Source organism: Drosophila ficusphila, unplaced genomic scaffold, assembly GCF_018152265.1.
Source record: "Drosophila ficusphila isolate 14025-0441.05 unplaced genomic scaffold, ASM1815226v1 contig_198, whole genome shotgun sequence".
NCBI classification, from domain to species: Eukaryota; Metazoa; Arthropoda; class Insecta; order Diptera; family Drosophilidae; genus Drosophila; species Drosophila ficusphila.
This window is the reverse complement of record NW_025064092.1, coordinates 1,265,261-1,284,407: the sequence shown is the minus strand read 5'-3', so window position 1 is coordinate 1,284,407 and position 19,147 is coordinate 1,265,261. Positions and strand designations below refer to the sequence as shown.

Genomic DNA, 19,147 nt, shown 5'->3' with positions numbered 1-19,147 from the left:
AGGTAAAAAGGGAAATTCTGGTGGGTCCTTTGGTCTAAGGCCCTGCACAATGGGAAACTTGTTGGCGGATTTATGCAACCCATACACGCGCACAAAGCAAGAGAGAGAGAGAGAGAGAGAGGTGGGAGAGAGAGAGAGAGAGCGAAAGCAAAGCGGGAGAGCCACACGCACATGGAATTAGTGCGTGTCCTGGCTACGTTTACCGTTCGTCCACTGTGTCCCTGCTTTATTGGCGTTTCCTGCTTGGCCCGCTGCTTCGTTGGCTTCGTTGCCTAGCGTATTGTGCGCTCCTCCATTATCTTTGCCGTTATTATCGGACACCTCCACTACACCTACCTTCCCTCTCTCTCCCTCTCTCTCAGGAGTGTTAAGCAGCTGTCAGTTTTTTTGTCTCCGCTTTTTTTGCTATTGCGTCTGCGTGTTTGCCGCATATGTGTGTGTCTATGTCTGTGTGTGTTCGGGGTCCTTTGGGGCCGGGAATTTTCGCTAGGCCGGGAAAAAGTGAACCGGGTCCCCATTGCCATGCCCTCTTTCATCTCTTCGCATCTCCAACGAATTTCGTTTCCTTCGGCTTCTTCTATTTTTTCGGTGTGCGCAGTAAATACTTCGCCTACCGCCCCCTCGAAAGAAAGAAAGAAAGAGGGATAGACACGTAGAATGAGAGGGAGAGAGGGGCCGCTGGCCAGAAAGAGACATCCACTCACGCCTCTGTTGTTGCCTTTGTCTTGACACGCACTTTACGGAACTCAACTGAACTCAACCCAACTCAACTTAACTTAACTCAAGTTAACTTAAGTTTACTTTGCCAAACTAGACCGAGTTTTAGTTGGTCAATCGACAAGAAGAAAGGGGTGTCCCATGCACTGAACCCTGGGCCTCGAGATTTTTGCCTACAGTTAGTTTATAAACCCGAAAAAAATACTCAAATCTAATTAAACCATTAGAAAATGGGTTTCACTAAAAGCCATTTTTTGATTTTGGAGTTGGAAATGAAATTCAAAGGAATTCAGATATAAACTTTGGTTCCTACATTTTTCTGATGATTTAAAACTGTAATTAAATAAAATAAATTTATAAGATCTTGTACACCTTCCATTTTTATATTCTATTAATGAATTGAAATGTAAATAGCGAGTCAATTTATAACTGTCTCAGAGACTCTTAAAGAAAAATATTGAAACCTTTAATAAAATAAATAATTCGAGCAAAACGTAAAGAAAAAATAATATTGGGAATTGTCATAACCATTTATCAAATAGATCAATAAAACCATCCGTTAGTAAAATACAAATTTAAAATAAGTGAAAATAAAACAAAAGCTGTTATTCTGGCCAAGCTGCATGCCTTAATAACTTAATAAATTAATTAAAGACTTAAATATTTAAATTAAGATTATATATACCCGAAAATAAAATAATAACTAAAATATAGAAGAATAAAAAATATATGACTACTAATAATATGGACTAAACCAAAGCAGCTTAACACATTAAAAACTTATACAAGTTCAGCGTAAAAAAGTAAATATTAACTAAAAATAAATACATACGACGAATTCATTGAGGATGCCGAGTCGGTTTCCATATTTAATTTGTTTTTTATGCCTCGAAGAGGTCCCAAAGTTTTAATTCGATTTAAGTTTTGCCTGCTTTTGCAAGTATTTTTCCAATTATGCTCTTTTGTTCGACTGTCACTTGCGATGCTAATTGATTGATAGGTCTAACTGCATTGTGGTAACAACCCTTTCGGTAGACCCTCGCCCCTCTCCTCTCCTCCCCTCCTCTCCCACCCCTTCTCTCCCCACCAACCGCATCCGCTGTCATCGATGAGCTTTAATCAATTTTGATTAGCTATCCGTGTTTTTCTTGTGCCTGTGCTTTTGGCAACAGTTTGCAGCTCACACGTTGCCAAACCCTGTCTAAACCGAAGGCAGAATCAGGACCACCAGCTCATCCATCAATTTCAGCTGTCTGCGAGAGTTTGGCATTCCCGAAAGGTCAACATCAGCATCCAGCATCTGTTTGCCACGGAATTGAGCACTTGCCAAAAGTTGAGGCAAATTGCAGCCAGGTGAGGGGTCCAACGGACAGGGGATGAATTAAGGACTCAATTCAGGAAAATTGCTGGTTAGCTTGCATTTTTTTATGGCTCCTTGTCTTTCAATCAAAAAGGTCATCTGTACTGTTTTCTTATCTAAATAAAACGCATACGCAAATCCATGTTTTTGAACTGATTTTGATTTTTGAATTCTCAAAATATAGGATTATGATCTTTGAAAGCCTTTATTTTTATATAAAAAATTACTTTCCTACTGGGTAATTTAAGACTGGGACTGGAAATATTAATTTACCACGTCGATAGCAATCTGTGCTGCATACCTATGATATATTTAACGTACAATGTTGGGGGTTTACCCAAAGCTGATGTGTGTGCCTTTAGTGTTAATATACAATTAACTTTTATATGCAGTTTCGTTTCGTTAAAGCAAAGACGAAAACTAGCGAATAGTTTGAAGTTTAAAAATAATTTTAAAAAGCGGTAGGTAGAACTGTTATTTTTAATAAATACAAAGCAACACCGCTGCCTAGAATCACTACTGAGCTTTCAATAAAAAATCTTTAGCCTAATAATGATTTGTACTTTTTATCTAGCTACAAGAAATAAAGTATACGCACCGGTGCCCAGCGTTTGTATTATGCATTATGTATTATAATGACTAGCATACATTAAAAGAATATATTAAATATTTAGTTTTTGATGAAATCTTCAATAAGGATGAAAAAAATGTTTATTTATGTATATTCTCTTAACTGACCATCACGGCGTATGAGCAATAAAAAATATCTCATACGCACAGTTGTACATATATAGCCAATTATAATACAATCGCTACTTTGGAAGAGCTAACAAAATTCTGTATTAACATATCTTAATTTTAATGAAATGGTTTAATTTTCATTAACTGGCTTTCAACGCTAGACAAAGTGTACAAAAATGAATTGCTCATGCCAATGAAATTCTTTGAGCCATTGTTTATAGTTCCCGTTGCGATATGCAAAGTATGCGAAAAAGTGTCCTAAGAATTTTAATTTTCCAAAACAATTTGCCAACTCTTTAAGGATATTTACGTATACGCCTGCTTTTCTCCTTTCTGCCTTCGTTTGGTGTTGTTTCTTTTGGCACTTCTGCGTTTGTGCGCGTGTGTGTGTTTACGTGAAGATGAAGAAAAAGGGAGAGGAACAAACACACACACACACTCACACTGCAGCAGTGGCAGCAAAATAAGGCAGCAAATTGCCTTTGGAACGTCCTTAAGAAGGATATACCTCAAAAATATTGCTTACAGCGGAATTGCTGCTGATGCTCGTTGCTTTTCTTGTTGTTCTTGCTGTTGTTCAGGTAGGCTGCTGTGCAAACAACAACAACTACAACGACAACGACAACGATAACAACAACAACAGTGGCTCTTTCTTTCTCTCTCTCTCTCGCTTTTTCTCTCTGTGTTTTGAGCTTAGCAATATGTTATGTGCCCACCCTCTGGCTTTCACCTTTCTTGCACTACTTTCTCTTTGGCGGCCACTTGTTTAATGTTATTTTGTAAGTGTTCTTTGGCTTTAGATTGAGTTTTTATTCTGCTTGGTTGAGTTGGCTATCTAAAAGTGTGTTTTGCGCTTGTTCGCTTGTTCGATTTATTGTTGAAATGCCTGGCATGTCAAAGGAATTTCGGCGATGCCAAAGTCGCAGACACAACAGCATTACTTTTTCACACAAGTCTAATTTTGTTGTTTTGTTTGATATGTCAAGGTTAAGCACACGCACGCAATCCCATGGATTTATCTATCTTTATCGCTCGGTTTTAATCTCTCCATTTGCCGCACTTTTTTTCCTTTTCAGCTTGGCTTGCATTATTTTTTGCTCACACATTAAAAAAAAGTGTTTTCTTTAAAAAAATGAGTAAAAAAATGCGTATTTTTTATATGTAGAACTTAGCACGTTTTCTTCGGCTGCTCGTGGTTGCTTTCTTTTTATTTTTGTTGCCCGCGGCCGTTTCTTGTTCGCCTTTGGATTTGTGTCCTGCCCCGCCCCCTTACGCGGCGCCCGCCCCCTTGTTGATGCACTGCCACTGGAACGCCACAAATCGGCAATGGAACACGGACGCGCACTTTCCCAGTTTCAGTTTTGGGTTTTGGATTTGGTTTTGGTTTCAGTTTCAGTTTCGATTTCGATTTCGATTTCGGTTCGGCACTCGGGTTTGGTTTCGATTTCGATTTCTGTTTCCGTTTCTGTTTCTGTTTCTGTCCCTGTTTTGGATGGCTGTGCTCTGCATCCTCGTCGGCATCTGCTGTCGGCTGCTGGCTGCCAAAGACTGACTCTCGCCGAAATATACGGGCCAGCCACTCGGCGTTTCTCGTTGCCCGTCGCCCGGTCCCCTTCCACTGTTCCGCCGTTCAGCCGTTTTGGTGTTCGTCGTTCCGATTCCGGTGTTCCGGCGTAGGAGGTCCAACCACCCCACCCTTACGCCACGCCTGCTACTGAGACAGCTGCTCCGCCGCTGGAAGCTGGAAGCTGTCAGCTGTCAGCTGTCAGCTGGAGTTCCAGGAGGACCTGCCACTGAGCTTGGGCTTTGCCAGATTCCTCAATGAATAAAGCTCGCGTGCAGCGGACGAGGCGGCCCATCCGCTGACAGCTGTCAAATTCACGGGCAAGCGGGCTTGCGACTTTGCCTCGTCACTGAAGTTCGATTCTTAACTTAATCAAAATATTATATAGAAATGCTGAAATGGGTATGAACATTTCAAGCCATGATAAAATGTTCTTAATGGTTTAATTGAAAATAATTGATTTATGTCAAGGTGGGTCAAAATCCTTGATATAAAAGCTGATCACAGGTATCTGCAATATTTTTTCATCATTAATCATTAAAAAACACACCTACACATAATTCATTTTAATGATTATTTTTTTTTTTATCAACGATTGTTGTTTTGATAATTATTTGACATAACACTGTCAAATCAAAGCACCAACAGGTGTTTTTAAACTAATCTTTTATAAGCAATTGTTTCAGTTTTACAGTCAGTTGTTATAGCTATTTTGCTTAATTACAGAAAGCTGATTAAGAAATAAAGTTAATTTGAACAACGTGAAATTGGTGCACTTTGGGAAATATAAAATCAATGGGCTCCGAAATGTACCAATTAAATAACAACTACCTACATTATAAATATTAATTTGATAGCCCCACATTTTGTCTGGCTTAAGGCGGTTGCTCAGGTTGCTGCAGTTTGCAGCAATTCTATTTTAATTTTAGGTTTTATTTTAAGAAGAGAGCACGATAAGTAAATAAGAATTAGTACATGAAATTGAAAAACAGATGAAAACGCAAGTCTAAGCAAAAACAAAATAAAAATAATGCAGAACTATGCAAAATAAAACTGTATTAACTATCACAATACTTTGGTCTACGGGCAAAAAGCGTATCTTCTGCCGCTAAAACTATGATATTATGAACGCTATTCGAAGTTACAGACTGTATGTTGTTGTCGGTAGAAAACTTGAGGTATCTATATTAAAACATTTATCGAAATAAAACTAATAGTGTTACATTCGATAGATGTTTTGAAATATAAAAAATTAATTTTGTTTTATGTGAGAAACCACTGTCCATTAAAAAATTTCATCACGTATACAAATACCATGTATCCCCTTTTCTTAATGTATGGAAACCACCAAGTAAATATTTGAAATTCGATGATGTGCTTATAACGCTTGTGAATTTCGAAATTCAATCTTACAAAAAAGCGATTTTTTCAAGAAAAGTTCTGAAGTGTCTTGATTAACTGCTTGCGGAATGCAGCGGAGATGAAACACGGCCAACTGTCAGTTGGTCAGCTGTCAGGAGGCGAGCTTTTCGCCTGGAAGCCGGAAGCTGTGCGGCTGCGGCCTTTCCGCTTTCCAGGCAAAAGCTGCCCGCACAGAGGGCGCCACCGCTGGCGGCTCCTAAAGCTCGTCCCTTGGATGCTGGGCGCGCACTCAAAAACTCAGAGAAAGCAGCAGGTGGAGTGGCAAAAGCTGGAAGGTGGATGGTGGAAGGTGGTTCGGTGGGTTAATGGGTCGATGTGTCGTTGGGTCAGCCGCATCGATTGCAATCGCCGCAGTTCACCGCCCCCACGTGACGTCAGTAGGCGGGCCTGCGGTTCGCGTATCCTTGACAGACTGCCAAGGCTAAATGCCCACCCACAATGTCCTGCGCCCACCAAACGCGATTAATCCGGCACATGGGACACGGCCATCGACAAGATAAACAACTCAAATCGAATTCATATTCCGTGCACAAAATCAATTAGTCAGGTAGACTGGTCAATAAGGACCTGCGCTGTAAATATGAAAAAGTACTCTTGCGAGTACAGCAATGTTTCTGAAAAATAATAATTGAATTTAAGTTGCATACGGGGAGAATCCAGAAAAAATACAATATTTTTCATTTCCTTTGAAGTTGGCATCATGTAAATGCAAAAATACAAAATATTTGTTCAGATATGTTGTACACGTATAATTGAAAATACGGGTTTAAATGCCTTTGCAATTAAAATCTGGCATACATTTGTCAGCCAGTTCTACTTAATAAAAAATAAAATGTTAAATATGAGAATGGACTCCATAATTGAAAATAAATTTTATACATTTGTAAAAATTCAGAGACAAATTTTTATTAGTGATTTCCAACCAAGTACTTTAACGTTTTCAAACATTATAAATGTACGAATGTAATTAAATATTTAATGTAAAAAGTCCTCACTTTTATTTAAAAAGCGACAAAATAATTGGCAGTTTAACCGAAGAGTAATTGAGTTGTAGTAGCATGTCAGCTTTAATTAATAAAATAAATTATAATTAACTACCATAATAAATGTATGGCAGTTCAAAGTGGTGTATGAAGAAACTAGTTGAAGTAGAGTTCAAAAGGCTTACGGGTAGGTTTATTTAATTCATTTTCCACTAAAGATTTTGTATGAGTAAATGAAAAAGAAAATGGTAAACATGGGCTTGCCTGCCTTGCTTAATTAAATGAAGTTTTCCCAATGAATATGGCCACAAAGCTGGACTACAGAATGTTGAACGCTCTTATGGCATTTGCACTAACGCAAAACGCAGTAATTATTGACCAACCAGATTTTGGCCGGAATTCCCTAATGGCTACAACACTTCCTCTGGCAGTTATGTGCTGCGCTCGAGGTTGTTCTCGTACTGTATGTGGAATTTGCCATTGCTGGCATTGTTCGACTGGCAATTAATCAAGCTAAAATATTCACTGCGAGCCTGTGCATTTTGTAGCTGTCGCTTCATCGATTAGCAGCGTGCTGAAAGCCTGGCCACAGGATATTCGGGTGGCATATCCGTACAAAGTGGGTTTAGCAAATCGAACGCCCGAACACTCGGGCTCCATCAATTAGCCACCGAAGGGATTGCCCCGGATTTGTTTTTGGCAGCCATTTCGGCCTCCAAAACAGTGACAAAGGACCCCAAATGACGCACACGCGTCTGTAGATGGGCGGTCGCCCATCCGTGCAAAAAATCCGGGCATGAAAACAAGGATAATTCGGCCTGCCGTGGCTGCACTTAACCAAGTCCAAGTCGAGGGCTAAGCCCCAAAAGCCGGACCTTGCAGGCGACGCCTTTGCCGGAGTCAAAGGCTGTGGGGGCCATAAAATTTTTAGTGTCATGTTGTACATTGTTGCCCAACCGCCTTCCTTTTTCCTCTTTTCCCCCTCGCTTTCCACTGGTTTTTCCACCTCGTTGCTGCATTTTTTTGCCCGGTCTTCTGGCCTTTCTGCTCACTTGGTAAGCTGCTAGCCAAATTTATGGCCGGCGATGCACATTTTCCGAGGGGCTGGCCGTGGAAGCTGTTAGCCTGCTTAACGGGGATAACAACAAAGGTGGTGGCTAGAATATATATCTGTGGCGACCAGGCGACCAGGCGACCAGTGGTAATTACCATCCAAAGTACTGTGCCACAAATTAGGGGATCTGAAGTTACGTTTTCGGACTCAAGGTCTGCTCAAATTAAATCAGAGAATGTGTTCAAGCACATTCGTTGTCAAAAATAAATACCCTAAAATTGGCAAAACGCAGTCGTGTTTGAGAGAGTTTTTCCTTCTCAGTGTTGCAAACTGAACTGTGTTGTTTAATAATATCGCAAGTTTTTTATTATTATTCTGTAGTATAGGAACCCGAATCATACTGAATAATATTACGTTTAACTTTGAGATAAGGTAAATTTACAGCATATAGGACCAAGCAAAGCCTTGCATTGACTTCCATGGTAAAATGCGAAATGTGGTTCAAGAACTAATTAAAGAACTAACTTTTCGGGCATTTATAGTGTCTTAAAATATAGTGTGAGATATGAAATTGCAGTTAATATTGGAATGGATATAAAAAGATTTCTGTTGAGTTTTTTTTACAGTTTTCTACTGCGGAACAGCTGTAGTTTTTTTGAAATATTTAATTGATCAGACTGAAAAGATCAGATTAAAGTACCAAACAAACCTTTTATATCTTTCTAATTAATGGGTTACATTTTTTTATTAGAAAAATATTGACAAATATTGAATTATTTGCAGCTATTGCATAAATTTTTAAAAGCCGAATTTGTATGGCAATGAAAACATGTAGAAACTTTCTCAATTGATTGCTCAAATGTACTTATTTTTTATCCTGGGAAATTTATTTATTTCATAAGCTTATCTTTGTGAAGATATATAATATGAGAGAAAAGCTCGAAAGGCAGACCCACAAAAATTCTTTTACATTTTTCTCTCAATTTAAAAACCTTTTAAAATGTCCTTTAAATCAGTCACAAGTGGCGCAAAGTATTACCCAAAAAGTACAAAGTAAGAGATAATGCCAATGCGGATATATTTGGAAATTTATCACTTGAGACAATATTATAAAAATCAATGGGAAGCCACAAAGGATCTTATGAAGTCATCACTTCGGTATCACAAAATATGCAGATTAAGAAATCCGCTGAGAAAAAGTCAATAGAAGCCATAAGAAATTTAGTAGCGATAACTCTAAGGTTGGAAAGCTTTGGGAGAGATACGAGTATATTTGGATATTTAAAAAAAAACAATCTTCGGTCTCATTAATTACGATGACAGCTTTCTAATTTAATTTCAATTCAGTTTGCTGACCTGCCGAGTCATAGTGTCTGAGTGAGAAAGGAAAATAAAATCGTGGTAAGAAAGAAAATAAGAAACAATTTGAAAACGTCTTACAAAAAGCATTTGCCAGAGAACAAGCAATCTTGGAGACCAATAACGTAGAAACGAAAAGGAGTCTCAATTTCTTTTGTTTAGAAGAAGCTTAGCTATCCTTTATCAGATTATTTATCAAAATGGCCGCACTAAAGAACCTGATTGACGAAGACTGGGGCTCCGATGTGGAGATCATCGAGGTGCCGGAGCCCATTCCGATTGAAATCTCCTCCGACGAAGAGGGTCCAAGTCCGAATCTGGACGATCAGAGAAAGAGGAAGTCTTCGAGCGAAGAGGCCGAGGATTCTGAGGAGGACGAGGATCTTCTGGATGAGTCATCAATCAAGGTGGAGGCCGTCTCCTCGGACGAAGATGATCGTCCGAATAGGTGCTGGTATACCAGCAAAGGGGTGAAGGTGGAGTCTTTCTGGGAGTTCTTTAGCACCCAGCCCCCCGTTGACCTCAAGGTCAAAGTGAAGGAGGAGAAGCCGGAGAAGGAGCCGAAGGATCTTCTGCGCGTGGGCATCTGGCGACCGCCAACCTACAGAGAGCGCCACAGCGTCGAGTTCAACAACGGATGGTGGACCCACAAATACACGACCCAGGCCGAGTGGACCGATGTCAACTCCCCCTTCCTTCCGGACTCAAAAGCGAATAACCAAGTAGCACAAGTGGAGGTGGCTGGACCATCGCCTGTGGCTGGCGAAGGAGCACCTCTAACGAGCGGTGGGGAGGATCTGCCACCGCAGATCTTTTGGGCTGCTGTGCCGGACAACGAGTGGCCAGCCTACATCATGAGCCTGTTCACCAATCAGCAGGGACACAGCAACGGCAGCTGGGAGGAGCACATGACCATCGACGGTCGCAACTACTATGTGCAGTTCGAGAAGCACGAGTTCAACGTCTGGCTGTACCAGGGTTATTAGGGAATCCAGTTGAAGTCCCATCACTTCCATCATAATTTGGTAGTACGATAAATAAAGGTATTTATCTCCAAAGGGAAATAAATAAAATAAATAAAACATAATGCATATATTTTACACTTCCACTGTTGACAATTCCGGCAGGGATGTGAACTATTTCGTAGCATTTTGAACCCTAAACCGAACTCGGACGGTTATTTGTTTGACTATTAAATTAACCCAAACCGAACCAGTAGATTTTAAAATCGGGCTCGGTTTAAGCAATACTTTTGTGTTTTTGACGTCCATCAAATATACACCAGAAGCCTAATAATAACAATTGACCATTTTCAAATAGCGTTTATTAAGCAAGAGTTATGAGGCTTCAAAAGGTTAGTAAACTGCAGTTTTTCAATTTTTAAAGTAAGTTACTTGCTCATCATTGGGAAAGGAATTAAATTGAGATTACATTACAAAATTGAATTTTATTTAAATTAAACTGGTCTGAACCTGAACCTCGTTCCACCACTTAAAAGAACCGGTTCACGAACCAGAAGTACAGTTTGCGTGTAGGTCCGAGCCCCGAGCCGAGCCGCAGTGAAAATAAGTTGGGTTCACAGCCCCGACACATTAATACGTGAAAAAGTTATATAAATAGTGTGACTTTGTTTTACAGGCGTGTATTAATATATTTTATATAAGCAAACCATTGTTAGTTAATCTATTGTTAATCCAACGGAAAAATTCTCGGTATAAAAAACAAACAATCATAATAGTGAGTTTAATTAGATGTTTTATTGACATTTAGAAGTCAAGGTAGCTTTTTGGTCTGTAGAAATAGGAATAGTCTCAGCAAAGAAGGTTATTTTAATCACACAATTCATCAGTAAATCTTAATGAAATACAAATAACCTAGGTTACTTTTCAGCAAGGCAATTAATTAACAACGATATCAGCTGGTCAGGTCTTGCAAAACTGTTGTCGCACCACTAATAATTATGAGTGAAAACACAATAGTAGCCACTCTGCACAGCTGCACAGCCATAATGTTTTCAACCCGCATTTTTAATGAGATTTATGAGATGCCAGGCAGCCGTGAAAAGTGGCGAAAAAAAGATGAAAAATCTCTGGATGAAAGGCTGGCTGGGTGGCTGGCTGGCTGGGTGGCTGGCTGGCAGGAATTTCATATTCCGCCGAGAAGCGATTGGTGCAATTACACAGGACGACGGGCGGCAACTCGACGACAATTCAGCAACAATGCAGCGACGGCAACCTCAAACGTCAATGGATGGATGAGGAGCGATGAGGAGCGCTGGGGAGCGAGCGAGCGAGCGTGCAAAATGTGGCCCGCAGCTTTGGCCGACATTCCGGCTGGCTGTCGTCCTTTTGGTCCTGTTCGAGGGCCCCCAGGATCCGAGGATCCGAGGACCCCAGGCAACTGCATAAAATATGCGACCAAAGGCAGTCGAGAGGGACGAGAAATATACATATTTTTGAGCAGAGCAGAACAGAACAGAACAGAGCCGCAGCAAAGGAAAACGAGGCGAGTGCCGTTGCCATCGATGGGGTGAAAAATGCGCGAAAATCGGTGGAAAGCGACGGCCACCGCCGAAATTTTTGCAGCGCAGCAAAACAACGTACAAAATTTATAGCGCATCCTTCCAGCGAGCTGCAAGTTGCAATGCCACTCGAAAGGGATGGGGAAACAGGGAAAGGGAAACAGGGACAGGGACAGGGACATGGACACGGACATGGACGTGGACATGGAGCTGAAAGCGCAAAAGGGGAGGCAGGTCGGCGCCACAGCCAGTTGGGCATTAGTGTATGTGTGTGTGTGTGGCTGATGAGCTGGGAAATGCACTAAGAGAAAGTTTGTAGCTACTAAATGTTGCATTGAACATATTTTTTGTTCATATATATATATATATATATATATATATATATATATATATATATATGTTCATATGTATATAGTACGAATGTTTGTGGATATCAAGTGAGTTGTTGAAATAAGGCACACATCAAAAATTTATATATATATAAAATATATATATATATAAAATATATTTTATATATGTATTTATAAAAGGAAATATATAGAAAAGCTTTAGGAACAGAAGTTTAAGATACGCTTTCGGCTTACTAAATTGCACCTTTTGTTCTGATTAAAAAACTTTGTTTCTAAAAAGTTTTTTATTCAAGTAAATTAGATAGAATAAGGAATTATTTTTGTGACTCCATATATAGAATTTTTTTGCGTGTAGCTGCATCTTTTTGCCCTCAAATTGCTTGTCACTTCCGGCCCTTCTGCCCTTCACCCTCCCCCGTCTTCTTCTCTCCTCTCTCGCACACACACACACACACACACAAAACACACACACTGAAGAGAGTGTGAAATATGGCTGACACTTGAAAGTTGGCCTTCGATTTTTCATAACAATTGCATATTTATTTGGGCATACAGCACCCGAAATCCCACCATCCTCACTTTCTCTTTGCTGACTTTTGGGCGATTATGCAAGCGAAGTTTCCCTCTTGGCCAAGTTTGCAAAAATAAGACATAAATAAGGGAACTGAAAGCGTTTTCAGCAGCCTTTATCGATTGCACATCCATAATTAAATAGTTACAAGCTAAGCACGTAAAATAGTATCTAAAATGGCTTTCGGACTTGAATTCTTTTTATAACTAATTAAAAATGCAATACAATTTAGGCTTAAATAGTTAACATAAGTGGTTTTAATGTGGCTAAACAATTAGATCTTCATTTGCAACCAATTAGGCGAGTTTTCATTGGCAATTGAATTTCATGGAGTGCGCTGTCAATTGTTGGGTAATAAGTTGGCTCATATGGAAATGTGGGTAGGAGCAACATCTGGTGAAAGTGAAGCTGCACATCTTTTCCCACTCTCTGTCCCCATCTGCCCAAGTCCACATATCTCCTTCTTTGTGTGTGTGTGTTTGTGTGTGGCCTCAATTTCCCAAGTCCCCGGGTACTACTGCAGCATCTCTCCACTTTCCACTTGCCACTCCAATTCTCCCCTGGAAACGAGCCCCTCTTGTTTGTCTGCATTTAAATGTGTGTCATGATGTTAATTTGCTGCACCGCCGGCTATGGCAAAGAGTGCTGCCAACCTGGTTTTGGATGCATCTAGCTTTTATCGAAGTTCGAAGAAGCCTAAGGTGCTATAAAATAAATAATTGTAAGTCCCCTTGCTTACAAGAATATTTATATCACATTAAGTTAAGGGTTAGGTTTTAAAAACATTGACAACTTTAAATGCAAATACGAATTTTTATGAACCTTTAAGCTTGGGTGGCAACCTTATTAATGCAGTGTTAAGTTGGCTGCGCCCAAATACTTAATCAGTTTTCGTGGGAAAGTTTTTTGTATGAATTGACTATGTATGAAGGTGCAACTAACTTATGGAAGCAAAGATTCTGTTTAAGTTTGTAATCAATTCAAGATTGAAGTTTTACAGGTAACTGTGTCATAAATATATTGTGAATATTGTTGTGGATTTGAGGTGTGGTAACATAGTTCGATTTCTGTTTACTCCTCCTCATTAGCTACTTTTGGCTGTTGCCAGTTGGCACCACTGGTCGGCTGCTGGAGGCTCGCTGACTCCGTCTGGGCCAGATGCAGTGGTGGAAAAGCGAGGGAGAAGGGAAAGGGGAAGGGGGAGTGCCGGAAAAGCGCTGGAAAAGCCTGGCAAGGAGGCTTGATGGCTCGAAGGCTCGATGGCTCTAAGGGGGTGGCTGGTGGGGGGTTTCGATAGCAGTAACTGGCGACGCTCCGCCTGTCGTCGGTTTGTCTGCGGCGGTTTGTCTCCGAATCAGACAGTCAGACAGTTGGCAGGCAGTTGGCAACTGCAGCTGAAATGGCAACTGCATCCGTGTTGGCCAACAGCGAGTGCGCCTGTAGTTGTGGACTCCGATTTTGGCCATAGCGAGCGACACTTGCAGCATTTGTCAACGTCATTAGTTGCACATCGAGCACACTGCAAAACAAAAACTAAAAAACGAAAAGGAAAGAAAGGATCCATCGAGGGGAAAGGACCAAGTTTTTCACGTGCACAATTTTTTATTTCTAAGTGAAATTAAGTTTTAATTGGTTATGCCTTAAAAGCCAACGACGAAAGTGTCGGAATGGCTCAAAAGATTTTTATTTTCATCTTTAAATTTAAGTTGTAATTGTTTTACCGGTTAAGAGGTGAATATTTTGAGCAGCTTTTAATTTGCAAAGAGGTTTTAAACTTATTTCAATTGTAAGTAAGCCATTGTTAGCTTTTTGGTAACACTCCTAAGACTTAAGGCATGTAATTAAAATGAAGTTGAAATTGTTTCACTTAGGAGGTGAATATTTGCAGTAGCTTTTAATTTGAAAAGGGATTTTAAACTTATTTCAATTGTTAGTTAGCCACTATTAGCTTTGTCGTAACACTTTAAAGATTAAAAGCTTGTAAATACTAACTAGCAAGTGAATATAGTTTTAAACTCATAACCAAATAATTTAATTCATCGAAGTGGCTTTGGTTGCCATTCGCCTGCAATCTTGCAGGAATAAAACTGACAATTATGCGAACTTCATGGCGGTGGAAGTGAATGTAATTTAAGTTTTGTCCGCTTGACGCGACATTGTGTCTGGGCGGTGAGTGCCACGCCCCCTTGCCGCAGCCCCAGTTCCGCCCCCAACGGCCTAGCAACTTTGCAGGAATAAACAAAATACAAAGCGAGAAAGAGAGAGCGAGCGAAAGAGCGAAAGAGACACTGACACTAATGCAACAAAATTGAAGCAGATGCAAGTGGAAATGTCCTTGAGGCACACACACAGACTTCTCTATGTACAAATATATATACACCATATATATCTATATATATATATATGTATATGCCGCTGCTTAACCCAAAGGCATCAGCAACATTGTATCCTGCCCTGTGTGCTCTGTTTTTTCTTTTATTTTTCTTTTTTTTATCCTTTTTTATGGCCGCCAGAGTTTTCAGTTGCAATTTTTGGCAACTGCTGCAGCGCGTGACGTCACACTCACTCTCACACAAACACAAACACACACGCACACATAGAAAGCTGCGCTGGAGAAAATGGAGTTGGATTTATCCAAAGGGGGCGGGTATAGGCGGCAAAAAGGGGGCGTGGTCGGCCGAGGGAAATGTGTAAATTGCTGCTGCATTTTGGGCATGTTTAATGTAATTACCAAAAGGCTTTCAGTGCACAAACACACACACACACACACACACACACACACACACAAACACACATATATCTGCATGTGTGTGCAGCACTCCTTACCCACTCTTTCCCCCCTTTTTCGCCCCCCTCGCTCCAATGGTAACTGCCTTTGGCATTCAGCCAAAAATATCATTCTATAAAATACGAGTTTAAGCGCAAGCACACAAAAGTCCAATAAGAAACTTCCCCGGAAAACGAGAAACAAAAAGAAATGCGCACTGAAAAATCAGCAAGAGAGTTTTCCCCCTTCCTCCCGTTTCCCCTCCCCCGCATAAGATTTTTCCGAGCACACATGGCAGGCGTTTTTCCTGTATTTAAGGGGCTTTCGGGGGTTTTCTAGGGGGGTTTTCCAGGGGGGGTTTTCAGGGGGGTTTTCCGGGGGGTTTTCAGGGGGTGGTGCCGCTTGACAGGCTGCCTGAATGGCGCCCTGCAAGTTGAACAAAATAACATTTTGGCTTTCACTTTTTTTGTAGTCGTGTTTTTCTATTTCCCTGCCAGGCTGTGTTTTCCATTTTCTTTCCATTATTTTTTTGGGCATTTTTCATTGCTTACTGCTCAATGGTTTTTGTTGACTTCAACTGCACAGATGCAGATACAAAGATACAACGATACAAAGATACAGAGAGAGCCACTTAAACAACGCTTCGAAATCGGTGAAGCAAGGTCCACCGGTAATTGGAAAATGGTTCTATAAAATGGAAAATCTGTCCACATAAAACGTGTATCTGTGTGCACGAGTATTTTCCAAAGCTTTAGATTAAAATTTAAATATAATAGTGCATTGGTAGTCAACTAAAATTATCATGCGTTTCATACAAAACTACAACACTGGAATTCTAGACATTGCTATTTTACTGCCAGGTGGATAAATATTATTTATATCTCTTCTGAATTTCTGATGCCACATTTTCGATCGGATTCGTGTTTTGTTTTCTTTAATAAACAAGTAGCTCATTCGCTAGTTACATTTCTATTTTAACATCGAGTGCACGGAACGGAAAAACAATACTTTGTATTTCTGTGGCTATCAAAACGAATGTTTATCCAATATTAATCAAAAGATGATCAAGAAAAACTTTAGAGACTTGCAATTTGTATTGCAATTGTATTTCGTATTTGGCATGTAAATTTAAAGATAAGATTTAAAGATAACCATTCGATGATTCCAAAAATATGTCGAATGAATTCTATTTTGCAGTTTCAAGAATGTGATGGTGATAAAAATATTATTCTTTTGTTCTTATATTTCTTTTAAAGTAAAGTGCAAATGTTCGAGCATATCAAGGAAACATGTAAATATGTTTTTGCTCTGCCAGAACTTAAGTGATTTCTCGAAAAATAGTTGTACTCCCGTCTTCAATCCCCCGTTTCCCTCAGTGTACACACAAGCTTAAGTTTAACAACGCCTTACATTCCCCACTTTTCCCTTTTCCTTCTGCTTTCTTTTTTTGCTTTCTTCTTTCTTTCTGGCTGTCAAGTGCAACACGAATGCTCAACTGAAAGTTCTCCGTGCGCTTCGTTCTTGATTTAGTTTACTTTAGTCACGTTTATTGCGCTTTTAGGACAGATATCTTCACTACCAGTCGCCCTCAATCCCCCCTTCCCCCCCTGAAAAGTTCGAGTGGTGGAGTTGGAGGGCGCACCTCGAGTGGTGCAAGTGGTGCAGGTGGTGCAGCCGAGTGCCCCGAGATCTGTGCCAGCTGTGGAGTGCAGATAAAAAGGAACCCTTTAGGCCCTTTCGCCGGTGGCATGCAGCTTCCGTCGCTCCTTATTTATTTATTTGCCATTTGGATATCCGCACCAAAGAGGCTTAACTCTGATGATGAAGCCGTCAGCAATGCGGCAGGCTAACCATTTCTGCACCTCTTCGAATGGCGGATTAAGAGGAATTTTCAAAAAATGTGGGAATTTATTTAAATTTTCGATTAACATGCCCAGAAGGCATTTTAAGAATTTTAAGGGAAAGCATTCATTGTAAATGAAATGTGCAATGGAATTTGATTTTATCCAGATAAGTCAAAGCTAATTAAAGCGACCAACAGAATGCAGAAAAGTTTTTTAAGAGTGACAAGGAAGGGAGGTAAAATCACAAGTACCTACTAATTATAATAAATTGATAAATTTGTTATTCAAAAGAATGACAATGTTTAGTTAAATTTTTCTGTGTAAAAATTCAAACGTTCTTAAACGCATTTCACATATCACGATAAACCTTATTCGACTAAAAGTATATAGAATATATAATATATATAAAAAAACATATTCAAAAAATTATTTACCTATACTTTTATTGTATTTTTGAGGACAACTTATTTTGCATATGCGATTGTAAGGAAATTGTACAAATTAGGTATTTTGATTGGGAGTTATTTCACTTTTGGGGCTTTTGTTTGAACAGGAAAGTTATGCTCGAAGTAAACTTTCCCAAGTGAAGAGAGGGATCTCAAGAAAGTGCACGGATTGCGAGTAGATTGCGGGTGGGATGTGGATAGCTTATGAGTGGGCTATGAGAGGGTTACCAGGGGCAACTTAAAAGTACGGTCTTGCATACCCATAACCATCGAGGGAGGTGCGCTGGAGCTGCTGCTCGCGGAGCTGCAGCTTCCGCTCGGCGATCTTCTTCTGCTCCTCCTTCTGCTCGAGCTGCTCCTTCTGGTGCTGCTGCTGCTGCTGCTGCTTCTTGCGGTGCTGGCGGTCCTCGCCCAGGCCGTAGAGGCCGGCGACGGCGGCCATGCCACCGGCTGAGGAGCCGCCGAAGAGGACGCACTACCGCGCGGAACTCGCTCGGATTCACTGGGGGATCACTGGTTGTCACTGGTTGAGTCATGGACCGATTGCTCTTGCTCTTGCTCTTTCTCTTGCTCTTGCGGCTGCCGTGCGCTCATTTTCACTCGGACTCTCATTTTAGTTACGCGGCGGTTCACTCGCAAACATGGCTAGTGGAGCTGGCAAGCAAATTCAAGGGGGTTATCGTTTCGAAGGCCCCAAAAGAAATATTTAAGGGCCTAAAGTCTGTCTGTTCCCCCTTTAGTCAACTACTTATTCGTTTGCTAAATATTAGCTCTCAGTTTTAGAGGAAGTGTCTTTGATTATTAGAAAAGAGTTTGTAAGATCCCAAAAGTATGCTTCATTATATCTAAAGCTCTAATGTAGCGAAAATTCTTGTTGAAGTACAGTAGAATCCCGATTATCCGGATCAATTAAAACCAGGGGTATTCCGTATAATCGAAAATCCGGATAACCGATTTCAAGGCAAATCAAATAATTAAGTTAATAATAATTAAGTTATATTATAAAAATATCTTCATTTTGTCTTTAAGAGACAACAGTACTCTTTTTCGCTTGGACATTTTAAATTTCCAACACAAAACGTAAACAAAAATAAAAGACAACCTTTCAGTTGAACGCTTTCAAGGAAAATGAATGAGTCCGGATAATCGGATGTTCGGATAATCGATGTTCGGATAATCGGGATTCTACTGTACAATGTAATATTTTCAAAGCATACTTTTTGGGGCATTCAAAAGTGTTTTCAAATCGCTTGATTTGTTTTTGCTTGTTCCATTGCGTAAGTATGATCGATTCTTTTAATCTTACGACCATCACCTCCTGCTATTGATAGCTTGTCAGCTTTAGTGGCTTATATTATATTTAGCTAATATGTCGGGTGAGGCACCACGAATCTGCGGCTAATATTGAGACCTTTGATGAGTGTAATTATTCCTATATATAGCTCGCC

General features: G+C 40.2%; 2 protein-coding genes across 2 annotated transcripts in view; one reads left to right on the top strand and one right to left on the bottom strand.

Annotated features, from left to right (window-relative positions):
- Positions 1-18,141, bottom strand: part of LOC108091056 (potassium voltage-gated channel protein Shaker) — a 45,665-nt gene extending 27,524 nt beyond the window's left edge. Inside the window, 1 exon segment of the mRNA XM_017190011.2 lies at positions 17,960-18,141. Coding sequence (XP_017045500.2) covers positions 17,960-18,141 — 182 coding nt within the window.
- On the top strand, positions 9,178-10,282 carry LOC108091058. Its single transcript, XM_017190022.1, has 2 exons — positions 9,178-9,242; positions 9,298-10,282. The coding sequence occupies exon 2, from the start codon at positions 9,401-9,403 to the stop codon at positions 10,184-10,186; it is 786 nt and encodes a 261-aa protein (XP_017045511.1). The 5' UTR covers positions 9,178-9,242; positions 9,298-9,400; the 3' UTR covers positions 10,187-10,282.
- Positions 18,142-19,147: the final 1,006 nt, after the last annotated feature.